This window comes from Zophobas morio, unplaced genomic scaffold, assembly GCF_036711695.1.
Source record: "Zophobas morio isolate AGI-343-1 ecotype UQ-CSIRO unplaced genomic scaffold, CSIRO_AGI_Zmor_V1 ptg000026l, whole genome shotgun sequence".
NCBI classification, from domain to species: Eukaryota; Metazoa; Arthropoda; class Insecta; order Coleoptera; family Tenebrionidae; genus Zophobas; species Zophobas morio.
The window spans coordinates 4,588,353-4,615,577 of NW_026972131.1; the positions used below are offsets into that span (position 1 = coordinate 4,588,353).

The window sequence follows — 27,225 nt, forward strand, 5'->3', positions numbered from 1 at the left end:
TTTTGATTTTCCTACTGACTTCAGTCTTCCTTCTCCGTTCCTTTTTTATATATCTTCATACTTCTTCTTTTGTTTTCAGAGACTTTATTGTCTTCCCTTCTTGTTCTTCTCGTTTTTCTCTTTTTCTGTCTTTACATTTTCTCCTGTAATTCTCTCTTGCTTTTAAGTACTCTTATTTCCTTCCCAATAATCAAAGCTGTTTAAAAAACGTAAAATGCCTATGCAGAAATATTCAGGCGCGAACAAATAAAATGAACACCCTCCTGTATATAATATCTGTTACTAGTTCCATTATAGCACAGCATTATAGGCTCTTATTATGGAGGTAGAATTCTACCTCACTGGCTTTTATCACACTGTGGGTTTTATTACAGTGACTCAAATAATTGTCACTGTAGGTTTTATTGGCGAGAATTTTATAAAAGAAAAATATATTTTTGTATATGCAACCAACAATATAATCGAAAGTAGTAATAGTAATGACTGGTGCTGTTAATAATTACGAAATGAATGCATTTATTCCCCGCCCATTCTACCAAATATTTTCGACCTATTTTCCGGTTGGCCTAATTTTATATACGCTTTTTTCGCTTTACAAAATAAAAAATACGTTCCAGATTTTTTTCATCTAATTTCCGATTACGTTCTTCTTTTAAACACAGTTTTGAACACAGTTTTAAATATGTAAGAACTGTTAATTAGGATTGTTGATTGTTTACTTCCAGATCCCTGACCCCCACACGCTCAGAAAAAGTACTCCGCTGATAGAGCGTTCTTTGTCTGTCACATTCACGATATGGTTAGGTTGAAAGTGCAGCGTATTGTCGAACTTTAGCCACTTCCAGTTCCACATTACCACTTTTCGTCTTGCTTTGTTTTCGTTGACAACGACAAGTGACATTACGAAAGTGACATACATCTTCAGAAAAAATTCAGGAGAAGATATCCCTAAAGAAGCAGAAAATGACAGGAATACAAGTATGGATGATATAAAGTTGTGTGTTGGTACGTCAGTGCCCAGTAGTCGCATATTCATGTAGAAAATCTAAATAATTTATCCGTACGATGTTAGCATATTTGTAAGGTTTCAAACAAAATGTATTTTCCAACTGGGTGGCCAAAAGTTATCAGAATACCAAAATTAGGACAGACTTGTATAAAGCAAATAAGTTGTAACAGGGATAGGATTCTTTTTGCAGTTCTAACAGACGATGCTCTAACAATATGGTTTTGCAAAGTAAGTAGAACAGACGTTTTTAGAGATAATAATGATGTGAACTTGTAGCCATGCGTACCTATTGTTTTCTATCGTCGACCTCCGCAATCCTTGGAAAAATTCGGTACAAATATTCTGGCAGAATGGAAGCCAGATTCGAGTATGATAGTTGTGGCGGTAGGTTGTATCAATAGACTATTTTTGTTGTTAATTTGTAAGGTTTGCAGACATCCGAAGGTCACTTGTTGCTATTCAAACTGGGGGTTATCACAGACAGCAAAGGGCTGTATTTACAGACAGACAGTCCTTATGCTAATTTGCGTCGAGATAGTGCTGAGTTATTTATTAAAGAAATCATACCCCCGCTACATTTGACCATGGTAAGTTTTTAAAATTTAATTACTGATATTATTTAGTACAATATTATTGATACAGATTGAAGAAATTATGGTGTGGGATGGTAAAATAACTGGCATTGCGTGTATAACTATGTCAGAATTTATGATATCCACAAATCAGGGCCATGTACTAAGGTATCGTTGGGATGGAACTCAACATAGGGACTATAACTTAGATTTGAGAAGAATACCTTTCTGCATAAATCAGCAAGTATCCAAAGGTAATCATGTTCTTGATATATTTTATAAACAAGTATAATTAAACAATTACATACAGCAATTCCCATTGTTGAAGAAAATACCTACATTATAAACATCGAATATTCACCATTAGTTGGAGGGTTTTCTATAGTACTAAATGACGGTAGAGCCGCATTTTTAACAGCATCATCATTAAAATTTGACCCAAATGTAAGTAAAAGAAAAAAAAGTGAGAATTCATGTCAGAAAAAAATTATTCTTACAGCAAGTGCAAGGAATATGGGCCCAAGGAATTGAAGATGCCACATGTACAGTAATGAACCATAAATACAGATTAATCACTTTTGGACGAGCAAAGTAAATCAATCATCTGCAATTTCTCGTTACATTATCTAAAGCTTATTTCAGTTCTGAGTGTGTTGTTTACTATGTTGATGAGAGCACAGGTGGCTTGGAGGTTTCACACAATTGCATACTAAGCAGTAAAGATTATCCGGGTGATCCTGGTGCAATAAGACAAGTTTTATGGACACCGGATGGGTGTGCTTTAGTTGCTGCATGGGAAAAAGGCGGTATTGCAATGTGGTCAACATTTGGATCTCTACTCATGTGTTCTTTGGGGTGGGATTATGGTTTAAATATTGATCTCCAAAAAAAGAATCCTTTACAAATAAAGTCAATGCAGTTTGCTACAGAAGGTTACCAGCTGTGGATGGTTAATGAAGAATCGTCGCCAGAAAACGATGAACCAAGTAATAATAACGTTTCTACTACAAGCCTTTTACAATTAGATTTTATGAAAAGTGCGTTAACTATAAATCCTTGTATGGTAAGGTGGTGTGTTTTTGCACTATGTGTAAGTAATGGATTGATTATAGAGCCATCAAAATCATTTATACTTGCAAGGAGAAGATAAATTGTATGTGAATTCAGCAGACACTTTGATAAAAATATTTTCTGAACGATCCACCAAGGAAGAAGGGGTTTTTGGTGAATCTGTCTCAATGACCTCAACGTTAGCGGAAGGAAGACAATGGCTTGTAATTCCAGTTCCGTCAACTTATTCTGCCACAAACTGGCCTATTAGGGTAAGTTTTTTATTTTTTTTGTCTGTTCGTATTATAAAATAAAAAAAAAACTAGATAAAAAGTCAACAATACAACAATTGGCACGTTAATCACCCTGTATATTTAAGTTTGATTCTTGTTCAATTTCTTGTTTTCTCGTGATTGCAAAATCACGGTATCGCTCATTTCTTAAAATAACCTGAGTGGGTTTCACCTCGAAAAGGGAGGGAGTGCGCAGAACACAGTTTTGGTTTGGTCTGACAAATATCGAGAAAGCAGTGGCAGCGGCGATGAAAATTTAAAAACATGCTGGGTGTAATCTCAGGGGTATTAAAAATATTTTTACTTTGAAATATTAAAATTTTGCTGGCGTTAATAAAAATATCAGTTTTATATTTTATTAGAGTTGACGTTACAGAAAGTGAATAAAACAATTATTATGTATAAATAAACGTGTGTTGCATTACTGAATGTTGAACAAAAATGTGGTCTAGGGTTACTTATGCTATTGTTTAAATATATTATACTTGGACAACCTAATACAAATTTTACTGCGCTTGAATAGGGAGCTTTGAGACAAGGAATCCAGGGGGCGTGGGACATTAGCTGTGTGCAGTGTTGCCAATCTTACTTTTATAAAATTACGTTTTTTTCGTAATCTATAGTCTTTGCCATTTCTATTGAAACACCACTTGTTGATCGTAAATTTGGCAACGTTCATATTCACACAATTTTTTAACTAAAAGCCGTTGTCAATCAACCGAAAACTGTTAGCAATTGCTAAATTTTAGGCAAAATCAACAGGTGGTGTTTCAATAGAAATGGTAAAGACTATACATCATAAAGAATTTTTTTATTATTTTTTTGGGATTTCCGAACCCTCCGTATATAACGTACTGAAGAGTTAATCTGCCATTTTCCAGACACTCGGTATTTCGAAAACAAAATAAAATAAAATAAAGAAATAAAGATATAAATAAATAAAAAATGTGCAGTTTATAAACTTCAGAATTTTAGTTTAAAAATCATGTTTGAAGCTTTATTTTGTCTGTTCCATTTTATTGGGTGTACTGTTTGGATGATTTATTACTTCCTTTATGCTGGCCCTACACTCAGCGATCTGGTTTTAGGGTAGATCTTTTGTCAGAGTTCTTAATATTTTCCTCTTTAACTAATTTTTCGTAAAGCGCATTTTAAAATTTTTGCTATTGTATTCTTTACGTTTTATTTTCCTAAGGCATGAAAAAATCACCTTAGACGTCAAGATTTTTGGAAAAAAATCAACATTTTCCTATTTAAATGTTAAAAAGTAGCACGGTCCCGAACTTGTGATTTATAAATACGCTATTGAGATTTTTCGGCTTTTCGATTTCTTGATTTTTCAACTTTAGATGTCTCAATTTTTCAATATTTCAATTTTGGGCTTTTTCAATTTTTCCATTCTTCAAAATTTCGATTTCTCGATTTCTCAATTTTCCGATGTTTCAATGAAACGATTTCTCAATTTTTGTGCTCTTCAATTTTACGGTTTTTAAATTCAATTTTTCCAATTTTCACGTTTCTAGATTTTCAGTTTTCTGATTTCTGAAGTATTTTTTTATTTTTCCATTTCTCGACTTCCTAACGTTTTGATTTTTCACATCTTTAGTTCTTCAATTTTTCGATTTTTTAAGCTTACGATTTTTCGACTTTGCTTTTTTAGTTTTTCGATTTCTCAATTTTCCAATTTTTTTGATTTCTCAATTTTTTGGATATTTCTTTGAGTTGTGAGATTTTTCAATATTTCGACTTTTCGATTTTTGGATTGCTGGTTTTTTTTTGATTTCTCGATTTTTTACTTTTTGAATTTTCAATTTACTGTTAAACTTTTTTTCAATTTTTCGACTGTTTTATCCTTTTTTCAATTTTTTGATTTCTCGATTTATTGAATTCAGATGTTTCGATGTTTTGATTGTTCAGTTTCTCGATTTATCAATTTTTCCATTTTTAACTTTTCGATTTTTCGATTTTGGCCTATTTCGATTTCTTAATTTTTCGATTTTTCGACTTCTCGAATTTTCGACTCCTCGATTTTTCGATTTCTCGATGTCTCAGTTTTTGAATATTACGATGTTTTGATTTTTTACTTTTCAGTTTCTGGATTTTTCGTTGTTTCGATTTTTGAATTATCCGATTTTTGAATTTCTGGATTTGTTGATTTTTCAGTTTTTCGATTTTTCAATTTTAGATTTTTGAATTTTAATTTTTTTGATTTTTTGGTGTTTCAGTTCTTCAATATTTTTTAATTTTTCAAATTTTGATGTTTCTGAATTTTCAGTTTTCGGATTTTTCAGTTTTCCGATATATGAGTTTTGGGATTTTTTAGTATTTCGACGTTCCGAGTTCTGGATTTTTCGATTTCTCGACTTTTTACTTTTTGGATTTTCAGTTTTCCGTTTTTTAAACTTTAGATTTTTCAATTTTTTAACTGCTTCGATTTTTTTCAACTTTTCGATATTTTAACTTTTCAAGTTTAAAATTTTAGGTTTTTCGATTTCTCGAGTTCTTCTATATTTCAATTTTTCGACGTTTAGCTTTTTCAATTAACCGATTGTTCAATTTCTCGATTTTTAAATTTTATATTTACCAGTTTTTATTTTTTTGATTTTTCCATGTTTGGATTTCTCAATTTTACTATTTTCCAATTTTTTAATTTCTCAATTTTTTGGATATGCCTTTTACTAATGAGATTTTTCATAATTTCGATTTTTGGATTACTGGATTTTTTTTGATTTCTCGATTTGTTACTTTTTGGATTTCCAATTTATTTTTAAACTTTAGATTTTTAAATTTTTCGACTCTTTTATACTTCGATTTTTCAATTTTCCAACTTTTCGATGTTTTAATATTTCATTCTTTAAAATTCTAGGTTTTTCGATATCTCGAGTTCTCAGTTCTTTTATATTTTAATTTTTCAATTTTTCGAATTCTTAAATTTTCGATTTTCCAGTTTTTCATTTTTAAAATTTTTCGATTTTTCAATTTTTTGTTTTCTCGTTTTATCGAATTCCGATGTTTCGGTGTTTTGATTGTTCAATTTCTCGATTTATCAATTTTTCGATTTTCCACTTCCCGACTTTTCGACTCCTCGATTTTTTTGAATTTCACGGTGTTTCAATTTTTCGATTTTTTATTTTTTGGTTTCTCGATTTTTCGATGTTTCGATTTTGAAATTATCCGATATTTAAATTTTCCAATTTTTTAAATTTTCGAGTTTCGATTTCTCGATTCGTTGATTTTTCAGTTTTTAAATTTTAAATTTTAGGTTTTCGAATTTTTATTTGTTTGATTTTTTGATGTTTGGATTTCGCCATTTTTCAATTTTACGATATGCTAATTTTTCAATGTTTCAAATTTTAGATTTTTAGATTTAGATTTTTTGTTTTTTGTTTTCCCACATCTTCACTTCCCAAAGTTTCGATCTTTCAGCTCTTCAGTTCTTCAATTTTCCGATTTTTCAGGTTTTTGATTTTTCAATTCTTCGATTTGTTAAGTTTGCGATTTTTCGACTTTGCTTTTTTGACTTTTCGGTTTCTCAATTTTTTAATTTTCTAATTTTTGGATATTTCGTTCAATTTTGTGATTTTTCAGTTTTTCGATTCTTCAATTTTTCAGTTTTTCAATATTTGAGTCTTGGGATTTTTTAGTATTTCGACTTTTCGAGTTCTGGATTTTTTGATTTCTCGACTTTTTACTTTTTGGATTTTCAATTTTCCGTTTTTTAAACTTTGGGTTTTTCAATTTTTTAACAGTTTTATGCTTCGATTTTTGTCAACTTTTCGATATTTTAACTTTTCAATTTTTAAAATTTTATTTCTCGATTTTTCAGTTCTTCAATATTTCTATTTTTTAATTTTTCGATTTTTAAATTTTGCCATCTTGGTTTTTCGGTTTTAAAAATTTTTCGACTTTTCGATTTTTAGATTTCCCGATTTTTTAAGTTTCCGATTTCTCAATTCTTGCAACATTATCCGTTCTGGGAACTTTTCAATTTTTAGTGTTCTACTGTATTATTTTGAATTATCCGATAAATTAAAACGGCAAACATTTTATAATCGCAATAAGTAAATACGAACTTTTGTCTATTTTTGTATTATAATGATTAATATCTCATTCAACTGAGTGTCTATTCAAAAACTTGACTATACTTTTATGGGGATATCACCCTAAATTTTTATACTATTTTATATAAAGTTCGGACGTATGAATGAATCATAACCTTCTGACAGATTTTATTGTTGTATTGTGTACTATCTCGGTCGCATGAATTTTTTTTGAGTACACCATATTAATGTTTGACCATTACTTTGTTAGTATTCAGCAATAGATGCCGAAGGCCAAAACATGGCGGTTGCCGGTAGAACAGGACTTGCCCATTACTCTATGCACACAAGACGTTGGAAGCTCTTTGGTAATGAAACTCAGGAGAAAGACTTCATTGTCCTCGGAGGTTTGCTATGGTGGCGAGATTTTATAGTAATGGGTTGCTATAGCATTCTTGAAAACGCCGACGAAGTCCGTTTTTACCCCAGAGATTCAAAATTAGACAATAAGTTTGCCAAAATAGTTCCCGTTTCATCACCCGTTCTTCTGATGAATATACTTCAAGATCAACTAATTATTTTTGGTTCGGATGGACATGTGTCGATTTGGGTCCTCAAATATAGCTCTACAGGTTTTATTAGTTAGATTTAGTTAGACTAAACGTGTTAATTTGAAAAAATTGTAGTTGGAATTATGGAAGTTTTCAAAGTACAAACGATAGACATATCGGCTCTAGCTGTCCATCCTGCGTGTATAGTTTCAATAACACTGACATCGCTAAGGACCGAGACTGGTCGGGGGCAGCATCATAATTCCGAAAGTATAGTTTTAAATGTCAGTGGACGACTCCTTATGGTACAAAGAGAGGTTAGAAACGGGGAGCGATACACGTGTTCTATGCCTACCGTTCTCGCGAGTTGCGTCGAAAATGTGTGGGTTCCGAGTAGGAGGCGAGTCGAAAAGGTATTGTTTTTCTTACGTAAGTAATTTTTATTTTTATACAAGTTTTGTAGGCACATTTAACGGAAGCTTTGTGGTTGTTTTGTGGAGCTCATGGTATGAGAGTTTGGTTGCCGTTATATCCGAAAGATGGGGATAAAACGCATACTTTTATGTCAAAGAGAATTATGTTACCATTTCATCTTAAAATATATCCCCTAGGTAAATTTGTATGTGTTACAAACAATTAATTAATTTGGTTGTTTTTGTAGCAATTCTTTTTGAGGATGCTATTATACTGGGTGCTGAAAATGATACCATTCTGTATACATCTGACACAAATTCTCCATTTTCACTACCTTTCAGTGTTTTGCAACGTACTGTAAGTTTGATTTAAATTATTTATTGTAGAAATTTAATGATTTAATGGTTACAGAGTCAAGTGTACCTACATCAAATATTACGTCAATTGATTAGAAGAAACCTTGGGTATCACGCTTGGGAAATTGCGCGAAGTTGTATGAGCTTGCCCTATTTTCCTCATTCTTTGGAGCTTCTGTTGCATGAGGTGAATTTAAATATTGTAAATTTCTTTTGTTATGTTGGTTTTGCAGGTTTTGGAAGAGGAAGCAACCAGTAAAGAACCCATTCCGGACGCTCAGTTACCTAGTGTAATCGAATTTATAATGGAATTTCCCGTTTATTTACAAACCGTTGTGCAATGTGCTAGAAAGACTGAAATTGCACTTTGGCCGTATTTATTCTCAGCGGCCGGTAAACCAAAAGATCTTTTTCAAGAGTGCATGGCAAAAAGACAACTTGATACAGCAGCGTCCTACCTCATTATATTACAAAATTTGGAAACGTCTTCTGTTAGTAGACAGTACGCCACTTTATTATTAAATACAGCATTAGATCAGTCTAAGTGGGAACTCGCTAAAGACTTAGTTCGGTTTCTTAGGGCAATAGGTAAAACCCATCACAATTCGTCAACATCCGTTTTACTCTTTTTTTTTTGTTAGATCCAAATGACGTTGAATCTCCTCGTACTTCGTTTATCTTACCTCCGAAATTAGGCTTATCCCAACAGACTCCACCGGTTAGTCCAAATGCAGATGATCTCTCTTTAATACTAGGCAACGTGCAAGGACCGCGGGTTCGAAGTTACAGTACAACGATATCACCGAAACTAGTTGAAAATAGAACAAGCAATACCACAAGTAGTAACAATAACAACTTCGTTGAGTCGCCCCACTCTGGAAGAAAAAAATCTGTGCCGAGTACGGTCGGTTTGAGCAAAAACGAAACTCGAGGTTCATCAGGCAATACAGCTGAAGAATTTTTTATTGACGTTATCTTACAAAAACACGCGAGAAGATTATTGTCCACGCGTCGTTTAACCGATTTAGGATACTTTGCAGCCCATTTAGATTTCCACTTGGTGACGTGGCTGGGAAAAGAACGCGATCGAGCTGCCAGAATAGACGATTTCGTTCAGGCTTTGAAGCATTTGCATGAAGAGTTTTTATGGCCCTATCCGACTTCGGCGACGTTTGTGGCTCAAAATATGGCGTTAGGTATTTAATATTACAATACTTTTTCTTTTTTTACTCGTGTTACTATAAATGCTTAAGGCTCTACCACACCTCAAGAAAATTTCTATTTTAAAAGATATGCAACTTGTAAAACACCCATGCTACCTCGTTATGACAGCTGCCACTCATCTCTAAGGGTTAAAATCGTTCACTTCGTTTACAATAACTAGTTTTATTACTGCTATTGTCAGCGGGGGAAGTGTATCCCGGCTTGCAGGTAGAGCAGAGTAAGGAACTAAAATATTTATCTACTATGAAAGAAAACAAACAATATTTCTTAGCTTACGTTCGAGAAGTAAAAACGCAAAAACACGTCTACTGGTATACAAAAATTGGCATTTTGTAATATTAGTTTCAAAAGTTTTGAGCGATATTTGACAGGTGTATGACGTCATCGATAATATTTTAAATAGCACCTCCTACCTTTTTTTAGCATAAAGTCCCTTGAAAGAGAATTTTTGATATGCGGTTTAACCTAATTTACTGTCATAAGAAAAGAAAAAAGCCAAATGTGTGTTTTAAAATAAATTAATAAAATCATTGTCAGAGACTGTTGTGATCTTTACTCGCAATACACACAACAAAAAAATGCTTGTTCATATATATAATTCCGACCATAATTCTTCCTCTTATTTTTAAATTCCTGTTTCCATAAAAATTCTGTAAGTAGGTAGAAAAGTAAAATTAAATTTCCAAGAATATTTTATTGTAGGTACGAAGGTTCGTTATTGTGAGTATTTCTTAGTAATCTTGGAATTTTTCAACCCGAAATCTTAGAAATTTAGGTAGGTACATACCTAGTTACCTCTCGGAATGTATTTTGAATGAAGCAAATTGGTGGAAGGTTATTTCAACAGAACTTCTCTCGCCTCTGAAATACAATAAAACAAACCCAGCTTTTTCGAAAAATTATAAAATTTGATTATGCGAATTTTATTTTTTTTATGAGAACCCGGATATGTTAAAATTTTGTCCAAAAATTCTAGATGTCTAGGGTGAAAATTCTACACGGATTTACACACCACAAGTGCAGGAGTATCTAATTTTATCAAATTTAAAAAACTTTGTATTATAAATTTTGGAGATGACGTCATCCCATTGGTGGTGGAGATGATTTGCCAAATTTTAGTTAGCGTTTAACCATCTACATGATATTTCTAATATACATATAAAATGTGGCAATAATCGATCCAGTAGTTTCGGAGAACACTTGTCTAATAAAAAATGGATACAGACACCAGACAGACAGATAGACATACAGACAGACAGACAGACAGACAGACAGACAGACGGACATACGAAAACGGGAGACCACTTTTTTCGTACTCTAGAGGTCATAACACGTCGAGAAATTAGTACTGGACGTAGAATTGTTGACATAGGCCACTTATTAACAACACTGAAATCAATCAGTACTTTAGATAATATTGAAATAACTCATGAAAATTGTTATCGTTTAAAAATTGTTTTCTACTACAAATTTCATATGTACGGAATATTCGGTAATCTTTGTACTGAACCTGAAAATCATATATACAAAGTCAATTATGCAGCTATTTGTGGAGCTAGATCAACGGTCGTAGGTTATTCTCAAATTTCAGAATTTTGTTCAGCTCTAGATATCCCTCAAATACCCCAGGCGACATATCGTAAAGCCGAGGCTAGAGTTCTAAAGAGCATCGAAGTACTTTTCGAAGAACAAACCAAAACGCAGGTAAAGAAGAGTACCGATTAGCTGTGAAGGCGAGGGAGGTAGATAATGATTGCGTCCCATATACTACCGTTACAATGCACTGTCTGGGGTAGGACGTATAATTGGTGCCAGAACTAAAAAAATACTTTATGTAGGAGTCAAAAACAAACTTTGTAGTTTCTGCAAAATCTATATGAAACAGAAAAAAGAAATTCCAACACATAACTGTTTTAAAAACTAGGAGCAAACATCTATGTCCATGGAAGTTTCAGAGGGATTTGCTTTAGATACTTTATAGGAGAATTATAGGCGACGAGGATAGTAGCGTATTAAAAAAAGTTCGGGCTGCAAAACCAAATGATGCATATTATTTTATAGAAGAAATTGAATGTAGAAATCACATACTTCGTAATTATTGTTCCAAAATTAGAGAAATAGTTAAAACAACGAAAGCAGATATCGCTATTAAAAATGTTTTTAAAAATAGTATTTTAAAATTTAGAACAGCTATTATAAGTGCTATTAAATTTAGCAAAAATGAGCCTCTTCCTTCTTTTCCAGCATATATTTGGCAATCACGAACAATGTGCAAGTTATTTTTGTTATAAAAGTGGACAGTCAAATGATATTTTATTTTCTACTTTCGCAAATGGTGTTTTATACGAACCTTACAAACAAGTTTTAAATAGAATTGCAACTTTGTCGTCTAGTTTACTTTTTGATATTGAGAACAATGCTGTGGAATGCTACAATTCTGTCGTTAATAAATTTGTGGGAGGAAAAAGAATCAGTTTTTAAGTTTTTCTGCACGAGGATCGTATCAAGGGTGATGCTTTGCTGCGGCAATAAGTTATAATAATAAGGGTACGTTCCTAATTCCGTTATTCAAAAACAAAAAAAATTGGAGAGGCCAATGTTAGTATACGAAGGCGTTTGTGGAACAAAAATTGAAAAAAACAAAAACGATTAATAAAACTAAAACCTCTATTAAAAAATTGTCTGGATTCCGGTAAAAATAATATCGTCAACGATGAACAAACGAAAACGAAGTGTATGAAAGAAAAAAATCGGATTTATTAATAAAGCTGTCACAGAGTAACGTAAACGCTATTGAAAAAGGTACTTGTGGTCAGCGAATGTGTAGGGAATGGAGTAAAGAAAGGACAAAATGAGAGACGGAATTAACATCGCAAATACCGTTAAAAATATTGTGCATTCCGATAAAACTTTATGAAAAAATTGCCCAAGTCTATACAATTTGCTATTGACAATGAAGAAAAGGCCAAAGAAAAATTTGAAGCTCTAACAAATTTGAAAAAAATTTTTAGGAGCTTCTCCAGATGGGTTAATAAATTCTAATTCAATTGCAGAGATTAAATGTTCATATGCGGCTTGCAGTAAAAATATTAAAGAGCTATTAAAAATAAAATCATTAATTTATTGTTCAATAAATCCAGTTATTACAATTACCTAGTTTCAACCCGAACCACAACTATAGGTATGCATCAGGTATAACAGGGTCCAGTGCATATAACTAAAAGAAAATGGTGTTATTTTATCATCTACACTAACGTAGATTTAGAATATTTTTTGATTGAAAGAGATGATGACTTCTGGAATAAACATATGGTAAATGCATTAGAAAATTTTTATTTAAATGCCATGCTACCAGAAATTGTTGACTCGTGGTGGAGTCGAAATCAGCAACTCCGAAATATATATATTGAAAAAAGATTTATAGACAAATGTTAAGTTTTTTTTGGCAATAAGTGTAAAATGTTGAATTTTATGCTTTGAAGGGGTCTTTGCTTTTTTGTTATTATTTTTTTTTTTATTAATATGATTTTATTGATGATGATAGTTTCCTGTGATTGTTTAATATTTAAATGCAGTGTATAGAGGCAGGGATGTCAGCACTCTGTTTACCAAACTCACAAAACGCAATGCGATTAAACCTTTTTGCTATCTATAAATTTCTGCTTGAAAATTCTTTGGTATCATAAAATCTATCTCTCCCTTTCGTACTGTCGGAGCCAACGTACCTATATTCAATATTCGGGGCCGGATTAAAAAACCGACTGCGTCAGCCAGTTTGTATGTACCCGTTTCCATTTGTGCAGTATAAGTACTCCTCTCTTAGGAATTGTAGTAATTTATAGCTGCAGTTTTATTTGCTTTACTGCACATATGTATTGTCATATTGCTTAATTATGGAATATTGTCATAGACATATCCTACATCCCTAATATAGCTTGAATGTATTCCAATAATAAAATTCCATTTATCATTCATTTAATTAAAAGGGGGAATCAAATCAAAACAACAACGTAGAAATGTCATCATATTTCTGTAAAAATTTTACTCGCCTATATCCTTCTTAATGCTATTGTCAGGTACTTCAAAGGGTGGTCAAATAAGCTTAAGGTATTTAAAAGGTGCTCTATTGTGTGGGCCATAAAGTACAGCTTACCGCCTCAGCTAATATTTTGGGTTGCCTAACTTACCAAAATTTGCCCAAAATGCTTGCAGTTTTTTTACAATAACTAAAAGAAGTAAAATTTTAACAGAAAACGAAGAATGGCGCCTAAAGTAGAAAAAAATTCTCTATCACCTCGATATTTTTTAAAAGCACACCGAGTTATAGTTTTCGCTAAAAATCCGCTGGGGTTTTACGCACTTTATTTTTTATTTTAAAAACTGCTACGTTTTTAAAAAAATACAAGACTCTTCCTTAAAGATTTTTATGTCATGAGCACGCACACGTATCGCCCTTCTCTTCAACTGTTAAAATAAAGGCGCAAAATGGGTTGGCGTTTTGCCTTATTTTGGCATCTTTTAATGACCGTGTGGCGGAGCCTTAAAGATTATGAATTAATAGATGGCGAATTTTAAAAATGATTTTCAAGCATGCTGCTTATTGACGGATAACTTGGCAAAATTGCATTATTTTGTATTTGCATTAAACACTCTATGGCTCATTTGTTCGTTGTTCAGCAGATAGTTCTCATCCCAATGTTGAGGACCGTTTGAAATTACTAAAGATCGACGTAAATTACCAAACTACGTCGAGTCGTGTTGGCGATAGTGGCTATATGAGTTTCCAAGGTTTACCATGTACAGGTTTAGTCACGCCAATAAACACGTTGGATTCGTCGAGTCAGATGGCCGAAACGGAGCTCGGAGAACTGTCTCAAAGTGACGTCGAAAGTCGCACTAATAAAATCGACGACAAGTGTGATTTTGCAAGAAACTCTTCATTTTATGATAAAAGAATCGATTTATATGGCGACTGTAAAAACGAAGTTTGCGATAAAATACTGGAGGCGCAATCAAGAGGTAGAGTGGATGACACTGGAATGAGTGCAGTTAGTTCCGTTTGGGATGACGATAGGGATGTAATGGGGAACGCAAGCACTGAGAACTGGGAAGTACCGTCGTCGCAAATTTTAGAACAGTTGAACAATTCTGACAATAAAGGGTCGCATCGCTCGGAAGTTCAGCTCAGGTTTGCATAAAATCATGAACGATTTGTACACTTACTGTTGTGAATTGTTTTTAGATATCTGCTACAGCTGTTTATGGAAGCCAGCTGTTTGGAATGGTCTCTTATAATTTCGGTTTTATTGAGAGATGCTATGGCTGTTTTAAGAACCGTAAATGCTGCCAAATCTCCAGATCAGTCAATTGAAGCAGTGTCCAGACTGCGCCAGGGGTTATTACTTATGCAATACTGGACGAACACAGAATGGTAAGAATTTATTTTGATTAATTATACTGGACTGAGTTTAGTTTTGTCTACACGATGCCAACGTGGTTGGCGAAACGCGTCGGCAATTTAATCAATCTATTATTATTTTTATTATTATTGTAAAAAATATTCTACAGGGCGGGCCCTAATTACAGAATATTACAAAAAAATGTATGTTTATACAGTTATATAAATATAAGTGTAAATAAGTAAACAAAATTATAAACATTAAATTTTGATAAAATCCAGATATTTGACACAATTAAGAGATTTGTTTCTATTTCATAAATTCAATAAGATCAATTAAAGAAACAGCTTTGCCTGTAATGTAAATAGATCCTGCCACATTTATAAAATGCGGGACATTAAAATCCCCAACAATAATTACATCACGATCGAGAATTAATTCAAATGATGAGAAAGCGTCAAAAACAGACCGAAAGTAATCAATTGAGAGAGATGGCGGAAAGTAAACGACAAACATTGTAACAGTAATAACTGAGTCAACTGACACTTTAACAGCCAAGACATCAACCAAATGAAGAGTATTAAAAGGAGAATGGTCTAAATTAATTTTAATGGAGATAAATGAATCTTTTACGGTTTTACGGTATCTTTGATAGTTTCCTTAATTCTTTGAATGCAGAAGACATTTTCTTGGAATTTTACAATTAAACAAAAAACGAAATTTTATTAATATAAAAAAATTGTCTTAAGTTTCTTTAGACCTCACGAAGTACATTCCAATAAATACATCTTCAAAAAATTATAAAATTTAATTTTGTGATTTTATTTTTTATGGTAACCCCTATAAGTTAAAATGAATCTATGTGCAGACTGTTAAGTGTACAATACTAACAGTAGTAGTGTTGCATTTTCAAATTTTCGGGAAAATAAGATAAACTGTTCTTGATTTGATTAATAAACTCTGTGAAGCTGGTCTGCTACCACAACACCACGGGTGTGTGTAATTGATGTTCATATAATGTATCCAAAGAACAATACGAATTAAACAAGAAAAATAACAATAATAAACAAAATCAGGATCACAGTTGACAGATGACGTCATTAATTTTTTTTTAATTTTGATTAAAGATTTACATGTTTAAGATGACTTTACAACGCTTCCAAGATTTCAGAGCATTTGTTTTTTGCAAACTGAAAAGTTAATGAAAGTGTCATATTTTTTGTAATATTTTTATTGAGATTCAGTAAATGAAAGAACAAATAAATAACTGCATACAAAGAATAATACAAAAATTCGTCGAAAATATCCAGCATTCTCGAGTTGAATTTTTTCTTTCCCCAATTTTGCGATGACCTCATTAGCATTTTTCCAAGGACACATATATCAACTTGGATTTGTGCAGTATAATAACAAAAATAACAGTATTGTACTCCCAAAATTTTCTGGGAAAATGGGGTGAACCGTTCCTGATTTAATCAATAAAATAAATTGACTCATTCATTAATTTTTTTGAGCCAACTGTTTAAGCAAATCTGAATAATCAGAAAACAGAAAACACAGCCTCACGCATACACAGTTTTTTTCGCCGCCCTCGTCCTCTCCAGCTTCCCCACACTGTTATGTCTACTAGGTTGTTTATTTAGTATTTTGCCTGAACGTGCGAAGCCGCCGATAAAGAAATGACACGGTCAGTAGCGTAACTGAATATACACGCGCCCCTCCCAAAGTTAAAGTTGTACTCCCCCTTATATATAATAATAATGAAGTAATTATTATTATATTAATAACTACGTGCCAAAATAATACTCATTATAGCTTAATTGATAAAAATTGGTCTAAAGAGTTTAGACAGTACTTCCCTCGTCGGGAACGTCACGACTGCAAACCTATTATGTCTTTTTTCGTATTACCTTTCTGTAATTTTTGATTTAATCAATAAAATTAATTGACTCAGTCATTAATTTTTTTCAGACACCTTGTATAAGCAAATCTAAAAAATATTAATGCAGTGAGAGTATAGACTCATCATTCTTTATACATTTAAGCATTTTTCAGCAAAATTTTGCAGTGGCGTCATCAAATTTTTAGGGGGGATGAGCAAATACATTTTGATCAAAATTATACCATGCTTATGATAAATTTAAAACATCTCCAAGATTTCAAAGCATTCGGTTTTGTAGTTCCTGATTAAATCAATAAAATAAATTCATACTTTCATTAATTTTTTTGAGTCACCCTGTATATGCAAATCCAAAAAATATAAATGGAATGATAAATCATAACAACAGACTCATCATATTTTGCACATCTAAGATAGGATTTATTCAGCAAAATTTTGAGGTGACGTCATCAGTTTTTTAGGGGGGCATGAGCAAAAACATTTTGACTATAAATTTATTATGCCTATGATAACTTTAAAACATGTCCAAGATTTCAAAGCATTCGGTTTTGTAGTTCCTGATTAAATCAATAAAATAAATTCACGCATTCATTAATTTTTTGAGTCACCTTGTATATGCAAATCCAAAAAATATGAATGGAGTGATAAATCACAAGTATAGTCTCATCATATTTTGCACATTTAAGATAGGATTTATTCAGCAAAATTTAGGGGTGACGTCATCATTTTTTTAGGCGAGGATGAGCAAATACATTTTGACTATAAATTTATCATGCCTATGATAACTTTAAAATATCTCCAAGATTTCAAAGCATTCGGTTTTGTAGTTCCTGATTAAGGGCCGGTTTATCAATGCGCAGTTAAGTTAAAGTAACTGGCAGTTAAAGCTTGTCTGTGAGTTAACCTGTTTATCATTACCCGCTAGCTCAAAACTGGTGGTCAAAGTGCCTGATAAATTAACTGACAGTTCAAACTGTCAGTTAAAACGTTATCCACCAGTTAGTGGCAACATAACCTAACAAATCCAAATAAATCTGTTATGAATTTAACAATATTTTGATGAGGACTTATGTTGTGCAACAAATTGACAGAGAAAAGATGAGAAAAACACTTATTATTAGCTGATTATTTTCCAGGTCTAATGTGGGTACCAAAAACTCAAAACCTATCTAATAATACCGCAAGATCGAAAAAGAAATTAATCGAAGTAGGCCATGCACGACAAACCGTTTGTCGTAATCACGGTGGTAGGGTAATTTAATTTTTTTTATTAAATGTCAAATTGACAGTTTAAAATTAGAATTATGACGCCTACTTTTAAAACACATAAGAACGAATTAAAATCACCGTTTTCCAATTTTGTCTAGAATTTATCCCATTTCTGAAGATTCTAATAACAAAAAAGCTTTAATTTCGTTTGATAACAGTGCAAATTACTTTTGTCAACATGACGGTTAATCAAAAATTATTTTAAACTAAAAGACAAAAGCCTTTTTGTGCATGGCCAACTTTGACTAATTTCTTTTTCGATCTCTCTGTATTTATTTATAGGTGTACCTACTTGTTTCATTTTTAATTTCCAATACTTTTTTTCTAATGTTAAATTTTGCTTTTTCATGATTGATCACGTGAAACGCGATATACAATCGTTGAATACCGAATGCGGATCGAATCTGATGGAACTTTCAAGGTCGGGGTAGTTTTAAACTGACCAATCACAACTCATTTCCAGTGGGGTGAGCGTTACCAACTTAAGAGAGTAACAGCTAAACTTCGAGCTACGAAACTGGAAGAAAGATCGTGCATTGATAAACATTTTACCTCCGTTAACTGATAGTTACCCTTATCTGACAGTTACTTAACAGACACTTTTAACTGAGCATTGATAAACCGGCCCTAAATCAATAAAATAAATTCACGCATTCATTAATTTTTTTGAGTCACCCTGTATATGCAAATCCAAGAAATATGAATGGAATGATAAATCACAACTCATCATATTTTGTACATTTTAGATAGGATTTATTCGGCAAACTTTTGAGCTGACGTCATCAATTTTTTGGAGGGGATAAGTAAATATATTTTGATTAAAAATTTATCATGCTTGTCATAATTGTAAACCATCTGCAACATTTCAAAGCATTCTGGTTAGCAGATTAAAAATTAAATTTCAAAATGTTGTTTTATAATTTTGATTTTTTTTCCAAAAATCTGGACGTTTCGGGTAAAAACTCAATTCGGAGTCATAAACTACATGTGTAGGACTATGTTATTTTATACAATTTAAAACCCATTTACTATGTACAATTTTGAAGTGACGTCATCGCATTAGTGGTGGGATGATTAGACAAATTTTGGTTAGCGTTTTACCATCTACATGATATTCCTAATATAAATACAAGATTTCGCAATAATCGGTCCAGTACTTTCGGAGATTATCTGTCTAATAAAAATCCGGGACGGCAGACAGACGGAAACGGGAGACCTATTTCTTCGTCGTCTAGGGCTCATGAAAGGCCGAGAAAACGTAAAAGTAGAGAGTTTTCAGCAAACAAAATCAGTCGCGGTTCATTTTATTTTAAAAATTATTCGTAAGCCTCAATTGAACAAAATATTTTGAATGTTATTGTTATAATTCTTACATTATCATTATTGTATTTTATTGTTATAAAGACGAGCGTATTCTCACATTTTCGAGAAAATAGGGTGGCTCGTTCTTAATTTGATCAATAATAAATTGACTGATTCATTAATTTTTTTTTAGTCATCCTGTATGAGCAAATCTAAAAAATACGAATACAGTGATAAGTTACAAGTATAGTCTGATCATATTTTACACATTTTCGGAAGAATTTATTCGGCAAAATTTTGAGATGCCGTAATCAATTTTTGAGGGTTGATAAACATATACATTTTGATTAAAAAGTTACCATGCTTACAATAACTTCACAACGTCAATATTTCAAAGTACATATTCAGTTTTGCAATTCATGATTTAAACAATAAAATAAATTGACTTAGTCATTAATTTTTTTCAGACATCCCGTATACTCAAATCAAAAAAATATTAATGCAGTGATAAATCACAAGACTGATCATATTTTGTACATTTTAGATAGGATTTGTTCAGCAAAATTTTGGGGTGACGTCATAAATTTTTTAGGGAGATGAGCAAATACATTTTGATAAAAAATTTACCATGCTTATGATAACTTTCAAACATCTCCAAGATTTCAAAGCATTCGGTTTTGTAGTTCCTGATTAGATCAATAAAATAATTTCACGCATTCATTTTTTTTTAGTCACTCTGTATATGCAAATACAAAAAATGTGAATGCAATAATAAATCATAAGTACAGACTGATCATATTTTATACAGTTTTATTCGGCAAACTTTTGAGCTGACATCATCAATTTTTTGGAGGGAATAAGTAAATATATTTTGATTAAAAATGTATCATGCTTATCATAACTGAAGGGTGTAGGGAGAAAACAATTAATCTATTTTTTTTTTTAGTTAATGTTTTTACACAAATTCAATGATTATTTTTTTAAATGTTGTAAAATGGGGAAAACATTGGTAGTCCTTAATAATATTACAAATACAAAAATCTTGTGTGGGAGAAAACAATAAATTTCAGAATGAAACTTTGACAAAAATCGTAAAACTAATCCCACCCATCACCACTTTTGAATTTCATAGTTTTTGTTGATTCGATGAAGACTGAGTTTTACTACGTCAAGTAGCGAATCAGGCTTAAAAAAATCGAAGTGGCTCCACCCACCCACCCGGTTTTCTTTTTGGTCATTTATTTTATTGGACGAAACGTGCATTTTATATTGAACAACAGTGGAATCTAAACAAAAACCTACAACAAACCCCACCCACCTTCGATTTTGAATTTCATTGGCTTATTTGATTAAATAGAAATGGAATTTGATTTTGTCATGTGATCGAATCTATGTATAAAAATTCAAAGTATCCCCGCCCACTCACCCGATTTACCTCTTGATTACTCATTTTATTGAACAAAAAGTGTGTTTTATGTTGATAAACATTAGAATCTAGACGAAAAGATAAAACTAACCACACCCAGCTCCGCTTTTGGATGTCACTGGTTTTTTTGATTAAATGAAGACTGAAATTTACAACATTAAGTGGCAAATTAGACCTAAAATATTTAAAGTGACCCCGCCCACCCACCCGCTTTTCTTTTTAGTCACTCATTTTATTGGACTAAAAGTGCATTTTATATTGAACAACAGTGAAATCTAAACAAAAACCTAAAACTAACCCCACCCAAACTCACAATGTGAAATTTATAGTGAGCTAATACTTGACGAAGTTTTCCTATAGACATTGATTAAATACATATAGATAGACCCATACTATTGTTTGGAGCGAACAGGCCAACGGCCGGCGAACAAGAGATGGCGCACCAACAGTCGGCCGTCAAACGCCGGCGAAAAGCTTGGACACCAATCGCGCGCGTAGATAACCCAAATCGCAGCAACAATACATTTAATAAAGCTACCACTCGACAGAGGGCGACGAAAACAATGTGTAAAAATCTCATAGTAAACATTTATATAATTTGCAACGTTGCCAGATGAGCCTAGCACAACTTTGCCGTTATTTCTAGTCGATTAGATTTTATTTCGTTTAAAAGTTTCTGGTGAATAAATGGAATTATTATAATGAATAAACAATACAAACAAATTATTACTTGTTATTTTAAATACTTGTTAGTGTTGATGAAAACATAAATGGTAATTAAAGTTATTCTAAATACGGTCCGGTCCGGTAGCTCAAATTTTACAGTACGAGTGATATGTTTCAGGACGAGTAGGTAGCCGAGTCTTTAATTTCGAAACGAGTACTGCGAAAAGAGTTACCGGACGTATGTTGTTATGTATTTTATTTCATACTGTCAACATACTTTTTTATTCGATAAAATTATTATTATTTTGAGAAAAAATCCAAATCGAGTCACTTTTTCTGACATCGTTAGCAACCGCTCTTTGGTAAATGTTTTAATTTGTTTATTCGTGCAAATCAGCATCATATGTTTAAACACATAGTACTTATAACACTTTACAGGACTTATTGTTTTGTATAATCCGACTCGATGGACGAATGTTTTGTGCAATCCGTCTCGAAGGACCAATGTTTGTGCAACTCGGCTCGTCCTACCAGTATTTTTTGTAATCTGGTTGATACGACAATGTGATACCGAATTGTACTTTGATATTGCTCCAAGGACCTTTGTTTTCTTGCGTGCGAGATAATAGACAGCGTTCGGTTTCGATGTTTAATACAGGACGGTTACAGAAGTACTAAATTTACATTTGTATTTACAATAACAGGTAAAGCAAAAGAGACCCAAAAGGGTCAGTGGCCGCTTCCGGAAATGGAAGACTTGTCCTTTTTGGCCACGGAGGTAGAAGAGTGTCTCTTCTACCTCCGTGTTTTTGGCTCAATTTTATCGGACTTGTCCGTTTTTTTGATTTTACCGGAATAGTTCGATCCAGTAAAACGTCAAACTTGACATAGTATGAAGTAAAATAAATAAATTTTATGATGTAAATACAATTAAGTGTATCGATAATTCGCTACTGAAAATTTATTGAAATATAATTTGTGTTAAAAAAAGATTTTTGTGGTTTTATGGTTTATTAAATGTAATTAAAATAAATAATATCAAGAACTTGTATTATATATCAAAAACATTAATTGTAAATAAGAAAATTATGTAAATAAACCATAAAACCATACAAAATTTTCCTGCGACCTCTATTCAAAATCCCAGTTTACCAATAGGAATTAAAGGCCGTGTGACACGATGCTAAATTTATGACAAATTTTTGTACGAAATTTAGTTCGAAAAAATGTAACTAAATTTACAACTAAACAATATATCTCCTGTATGCCACCTTACTAAATTCTCTTGTAAATTTACCATTCGCGCATGCGTAGTGAGTGAAAATTTTCGGGAATTTAAGAAATAGTGTTGGTAATGGTGATTGGTAAGGTGCGTTTTTCAACATAACCTCTGTGACATAACCTACAATTTGTTTGTTTATTATTTACTTATTAATCATTTATAATGAATTGTGAGGAAATACTTGTTTATACAACTATTGCTGCTTCGAGTATTGTTCTAAGCTGCTATGCCAATAAAACAAATCGGAAAATTCAAAGAAGAAAACGACGTTCACTATGGAGCAGACTTTGGTTAACAAGGCGACAAGAAGGACGAGATATTTTAAACATGTTAAATACCGAGTTGTTGCCAGAAGATCCAATTGCATATCAAAATTTTTTGAGATTAACGGGTGCTCAATTTGTGGGAAAAAGAACTGTTTGGTTATGTTGATTTCATCATGGCGTCGTACCGGTTGCGCCTTATCGTACTGCGCAGTTTTCGTAACAAATTTAGTCAGTATTTAGAACGTGTCCTAAATAATTTCTCACCAAAATTTGCACACAAATTTAGCATGTAAATTGTGTATGACACGGTACAATTTTTTGCACAAAATTTATCTCGCTAAAATTTGTCATAAATTTAGCATCGTGTCACACGGCCTTAAGGCACAAAGATGTTTCACTGAATTTATTACCGATTTTTCAAGAAAAGTATGCTTATAAGCCTATAAGCGTCTAATGGGTTAAAACAACAAATAATAATCACAATTTATTTGTTTTATGTGTTCATTACAATAATCCCATTTATTTACCAGAAACTTCTAAATGAAATAATATCTGGTTGACGATAAATATCCGCAAATTTGTGTTAGGCTCATCTGGCAACGTTTTCGGTAGGTAGGTATCAATGGAATAATGCGATTAGGTATACTGACCGTTTTAAGGAGTGCTCGTCCAATAGTGCGTAAACTAAAAGATTTGGTAATTTTCTTGGAAGAGTTTGTTTCTTCAATGAAAATTTATGGTTTTTAATTCTTCGGCCGCTTGAAAGTCTCGCCATGTGAAAATAGATTATTTGATAACCTGTTTCGTAATAATTGTAAATACGAACAAAAGCATATTTGCATATTCTAAACAACTGGCCATATCGATTCCAAACTTGTACAGATATGTTTTTTATTGTTTCTGTTTTCAATGAAATAAATTTTATTTGCAAAATACTTAATGTCTAACGACATATCACGCATACATACTACCCCATTTACTATATTTTCAATCTGTGCATTTTTCGCTTCATTCGTAGGAGCCAAGTAAGAAGTATCAGTGAGACCGGCGGACTTTCAATAGCTCGTAAATGAAAAGATTTAGTAAAGTTTCCTAGAACAGTCTGTCTCTTCATAAAAAAATTTAGACATTTTTACTATGAAATATAGGTACAATACGCTATATTCCACTGTTTGTTTTCTTTGAGATACGACTAGTTCTTGTGCCGAAGTGAAACACCAAAAAGTCTAAAGTCCGGAAATCAGAGTGAAATTTAAAACACATAAAACGACTTCTTTATTTATTTAAATATTGTCCTGTAACGTCCTGTGACGTGGAATGGAGTTTCTTAATGTACAAAAGTATGTTAGATAATAACCGAAAAATTTTCTTGATTAAAACTAAAGGAAACACAATTATTACTTGGAATAAAAATAAAGAATATCAAGAACTTGTGCTATGTATTAAAAATATTTAATTTCAAATAAGTAAATTATGTTAATAAACCATAAAACCACAAAAATCTTTTTTTAACACAAATTATATTTCAATAAATTTTCAGTAGCGAATTATCGATATACTTAATTGTATTTATATCATAATAGTTATTTATTATACAAGCGGTTAAAGTGAATGTTTAATGAGCGGCCAGTTTAAGGCGAGAGCGGCGTATGCCGCGAGCGCCTTAAGACCACGAGTTACACATTCATTTTAACCGCGAGTGTAATACAAACTTTTATTCAATTTTGACAACCCCAAGTCCCAAATTGTGAAAAAATTGGTGATTCAAAGTTCACATTCGAGAAACGTCAGAATTGACAGCGACCAAATAAAAGTTTTATATGCGTAGAATTTAGGTTACAATATCAGGTGTGTGTGTGTAGTATGTGACTCTGGTGACGGTGTTTGTTTATTTTAAACAAACTAAAATTATCGAAAAATTGCAAAATCATGCAAGATTCCAACGGCAAAACTTGCTCCCAAAAAAGAGCAAATTTGAAAGTGTATCAAAAGTTCCTTAGATGGAAAGAGCAGCAAGGCATTGGAGAAATTACAGAAATGGTAACCATGGTTTTAAAACAGCAAAATAAAAATTTTATTTCGCTAGCGGTTTAAAAATTTTATGGTGCTACCGGATAAACCAAAGCTTTAGTGGCCTACTGACGGCAAAATAAACGTTTGTTTACATGTCAAAATTGAATAAAATTTATTTATTTTACTTTATACTATGTCAAGTTTGACGTTTTACTGGATCGAACGATTCCGGTAAAATCAAAAAAACGGACAAGTCCGATAAAATTGAGCCAAAAAGGACAAGTGTTCCATTTCCGGAAGCGGCCACTGACCCTTTTGGGTCTCTTTTGCTTTACCTGTTATTGTAAATACAAATGTAAATTTAGTACTTCTGTAACCGTCCTGTATTAAACATCGAAACCGAACGCTGTCTATTATCTCGCACGCAAGAAAACAAAGGTCCTTGGAGCAATATCAAAGTACAATTCGGTATCACATTGTCGTATCAACCAGATTACAAAAAATACTGGTAGGACGAGCCGAGTTGCACAAACATTGGTCCTTCGAGACGGATTGCACAAAACATTCGTCCATCGAGTCGGATTATACAAAACAATAAGTCCTGTAAAGTGTTATAAGTACTATGTGTTTAAACATATGATGCTGATTTGCACGAGTAAACAAATTAAAACATTTACCAAAGAGCGGTTGCTAACGATGTCAGAAAAAGTGACTCGATTTGGATTTTTTCTCAAAATAATAATAATTTTATCGAATAAAAAAGTATGTTGACAGTATGAAATAAAATACATAACATACGTCCGGTAACTCTTTTCGCAGTACTCGTTTCGAAATTAAAGACTCGGCTACCTACTCGTCCTGAAACATATCACTCGTACTGTAAAATTTGAGCTACCGGACCGGACCATATTTAGAATAACTTTAATTACCATTTATGTTTTCATCAACACTAACAAGTATTTAAAATAACAAGTAATAATTTGTTTGTATTGTTTATTCATTATAATAATTCCATTTATTCACCAGAAACTTTTAAACGAAATAAAATCTAATCGACTAGAAATAACGGCAAAGTTGTGCTAGGCTCATCTGGCAACGTTGCAAATTATATAAATGCTTACTATGAGATTTTTACACATTGTTTTCGTCGCCCTCTGTCGAGTGGTAGCTTTATTAAATGTATTGTTGCTGCGATTTGGCTTATCTACGCGCGCGATTGGTGTCCAAGCTTTTCGCCGGCGTTTGACGGCCGACTGTTGGTGCGCCATCTCTTGTTCGCCGGCCGTTGGCCTGTTCGCTCCAAACAATAGCATGGGTCTATCTATATGTATTTAATCAATGCTATAGATAAATATATGAACAGAACAGGGATCTGGATATTCAGTTTTCTCCCAACCGTGTCGATACTTCGTTCAAATTTCATTTTCTATTATATTAACCTTTTTTTTGTTCAATGTTCATACAAAATAAAGTATTGCTTGATTTGAACAATATATGTGTAAACTATGAAAATAAGTATAATATGCGATAATTAAAAAAAAAACTTTCAAAGATTAACTATCTGCAAAATGTGTTCCATAATTTTGATTTTTTTTCCAAAAATCTGGACGTTTTGACTAAAAACTCAATACGGGGTCATAAACTACATATGTAGGACTATGTTATTTTATACAATTAAAACCCATTTACTATGTACAATTTTGAAGTGACATCATCACATAATTGGTGGGGATGATTAGACAAATTTTGGTTAGCGTTTTACCATCTACATGATATTCCTAATATAAATACAAAATTTGACAACAATCGGCCCAGTACTTTCGGAGAATATCTGTCTAAAAAAAATCCGTGACGGCGGACACACGGACAAGCGGACGGACGAACAGACAGAAAGGCAGACAGACAGAAACGGGAGACCTATTTCTTCTTCGTTTCTTCCACTTTTATTAAAAAATGATGCAAACAACCCAGTTTTTACAATTCAATACATTAATAGTACTAGAGGCCGGTGCCGGCATAACAAATGTTGCATTATTTTCATTCATTTGTACATTCTTGTGTATATTTTGAATTTGGACACTGTTTTCTCGTAAAATTGTTGCCGCCGGTTTTGTCTTGTTCTTGATGATATTTTCTATGGATCCATCTGCAATATTATTTTACTCTTCCAACCTCCATGATGTTTAACCGCAA

At 32.5% G+C, this 27,225-nt stretch overlaps 1 protein-coding gene across 2 annotated transcripts in view; it reads left to right on the forward strand.

Annotated features, from left to right (window-relative positions):
* The first annotated feature begins 700 nt into the window (after positions 1–700).
* The window catches only part of LOC135136012 (guanine nucleotide exchange factor subunit Rich-like), a 28,988-nt gene continuing 2,463 nt past the window's right edge, over positions 701–27,225 (forward strand). Inside the window, exons 1-17 of one of the 2 annotated variants that reach the window (XM_064065124.1) lie at positions 701–1,237; positions 1,286–1,393; positions 1,444–1,596; positions 1,652–1,835; positions 1,892–2,025; positions 2,081–2,172; positions 2,224–2,644; positions 2,694–2,903; positions 7,236–7,596; positions 7,651–7,928; positions 7,979–8,126; positions 8,177–8,286; positions 8,341–8,472; positions 8,519–8,873; positions 8,927–9,481; positions 14,187–14,697; positions 14,752–14,940. In XM_064065124.1, coding sequence (XP_063921194.1) covers positions 1,097–1,237; positions 1,286–1,393; positions 1,444–1,596; positions 1,652–1,835; positions 1,892–2,025; positions 2,081–2,172; positions 2,224–2,644; positions 2,694–2,903; positions 7,236–7,596; positions 7,651–7,928; positions 7,979–8,126; positions 8,177–8,286; positions 8,341–8,472; positions 8,519–8,873; positions 8,927–9,481; positions 14,187–14,697; positions 14,752–14,940 — 4,082 coding nt within the window. In that variant the 5' untranslated portion in view covers positions 701–1,096. The remainder of the gene's footprint in view (positions 1,238–1,285; positions 1,394–1,443; positions 1,597–1,651; positions 1,836–1,891; positions 2,026–2,080; positions 2,173–2,223; positions 2,645–2,693; positions 2,904–7,235; positions 7,597–7,650; positions 7,929–7,978; positions 8,127–8,176; positions 8,287–8,340; positions 8,473–8,518; positions 8,874–8,926; positions 9,482–14,186; positions 14,698–14,751; positions 14,941–27,225) is intronic. The other variant, XM_064065126.1, reaches the window with a different exon arrangement.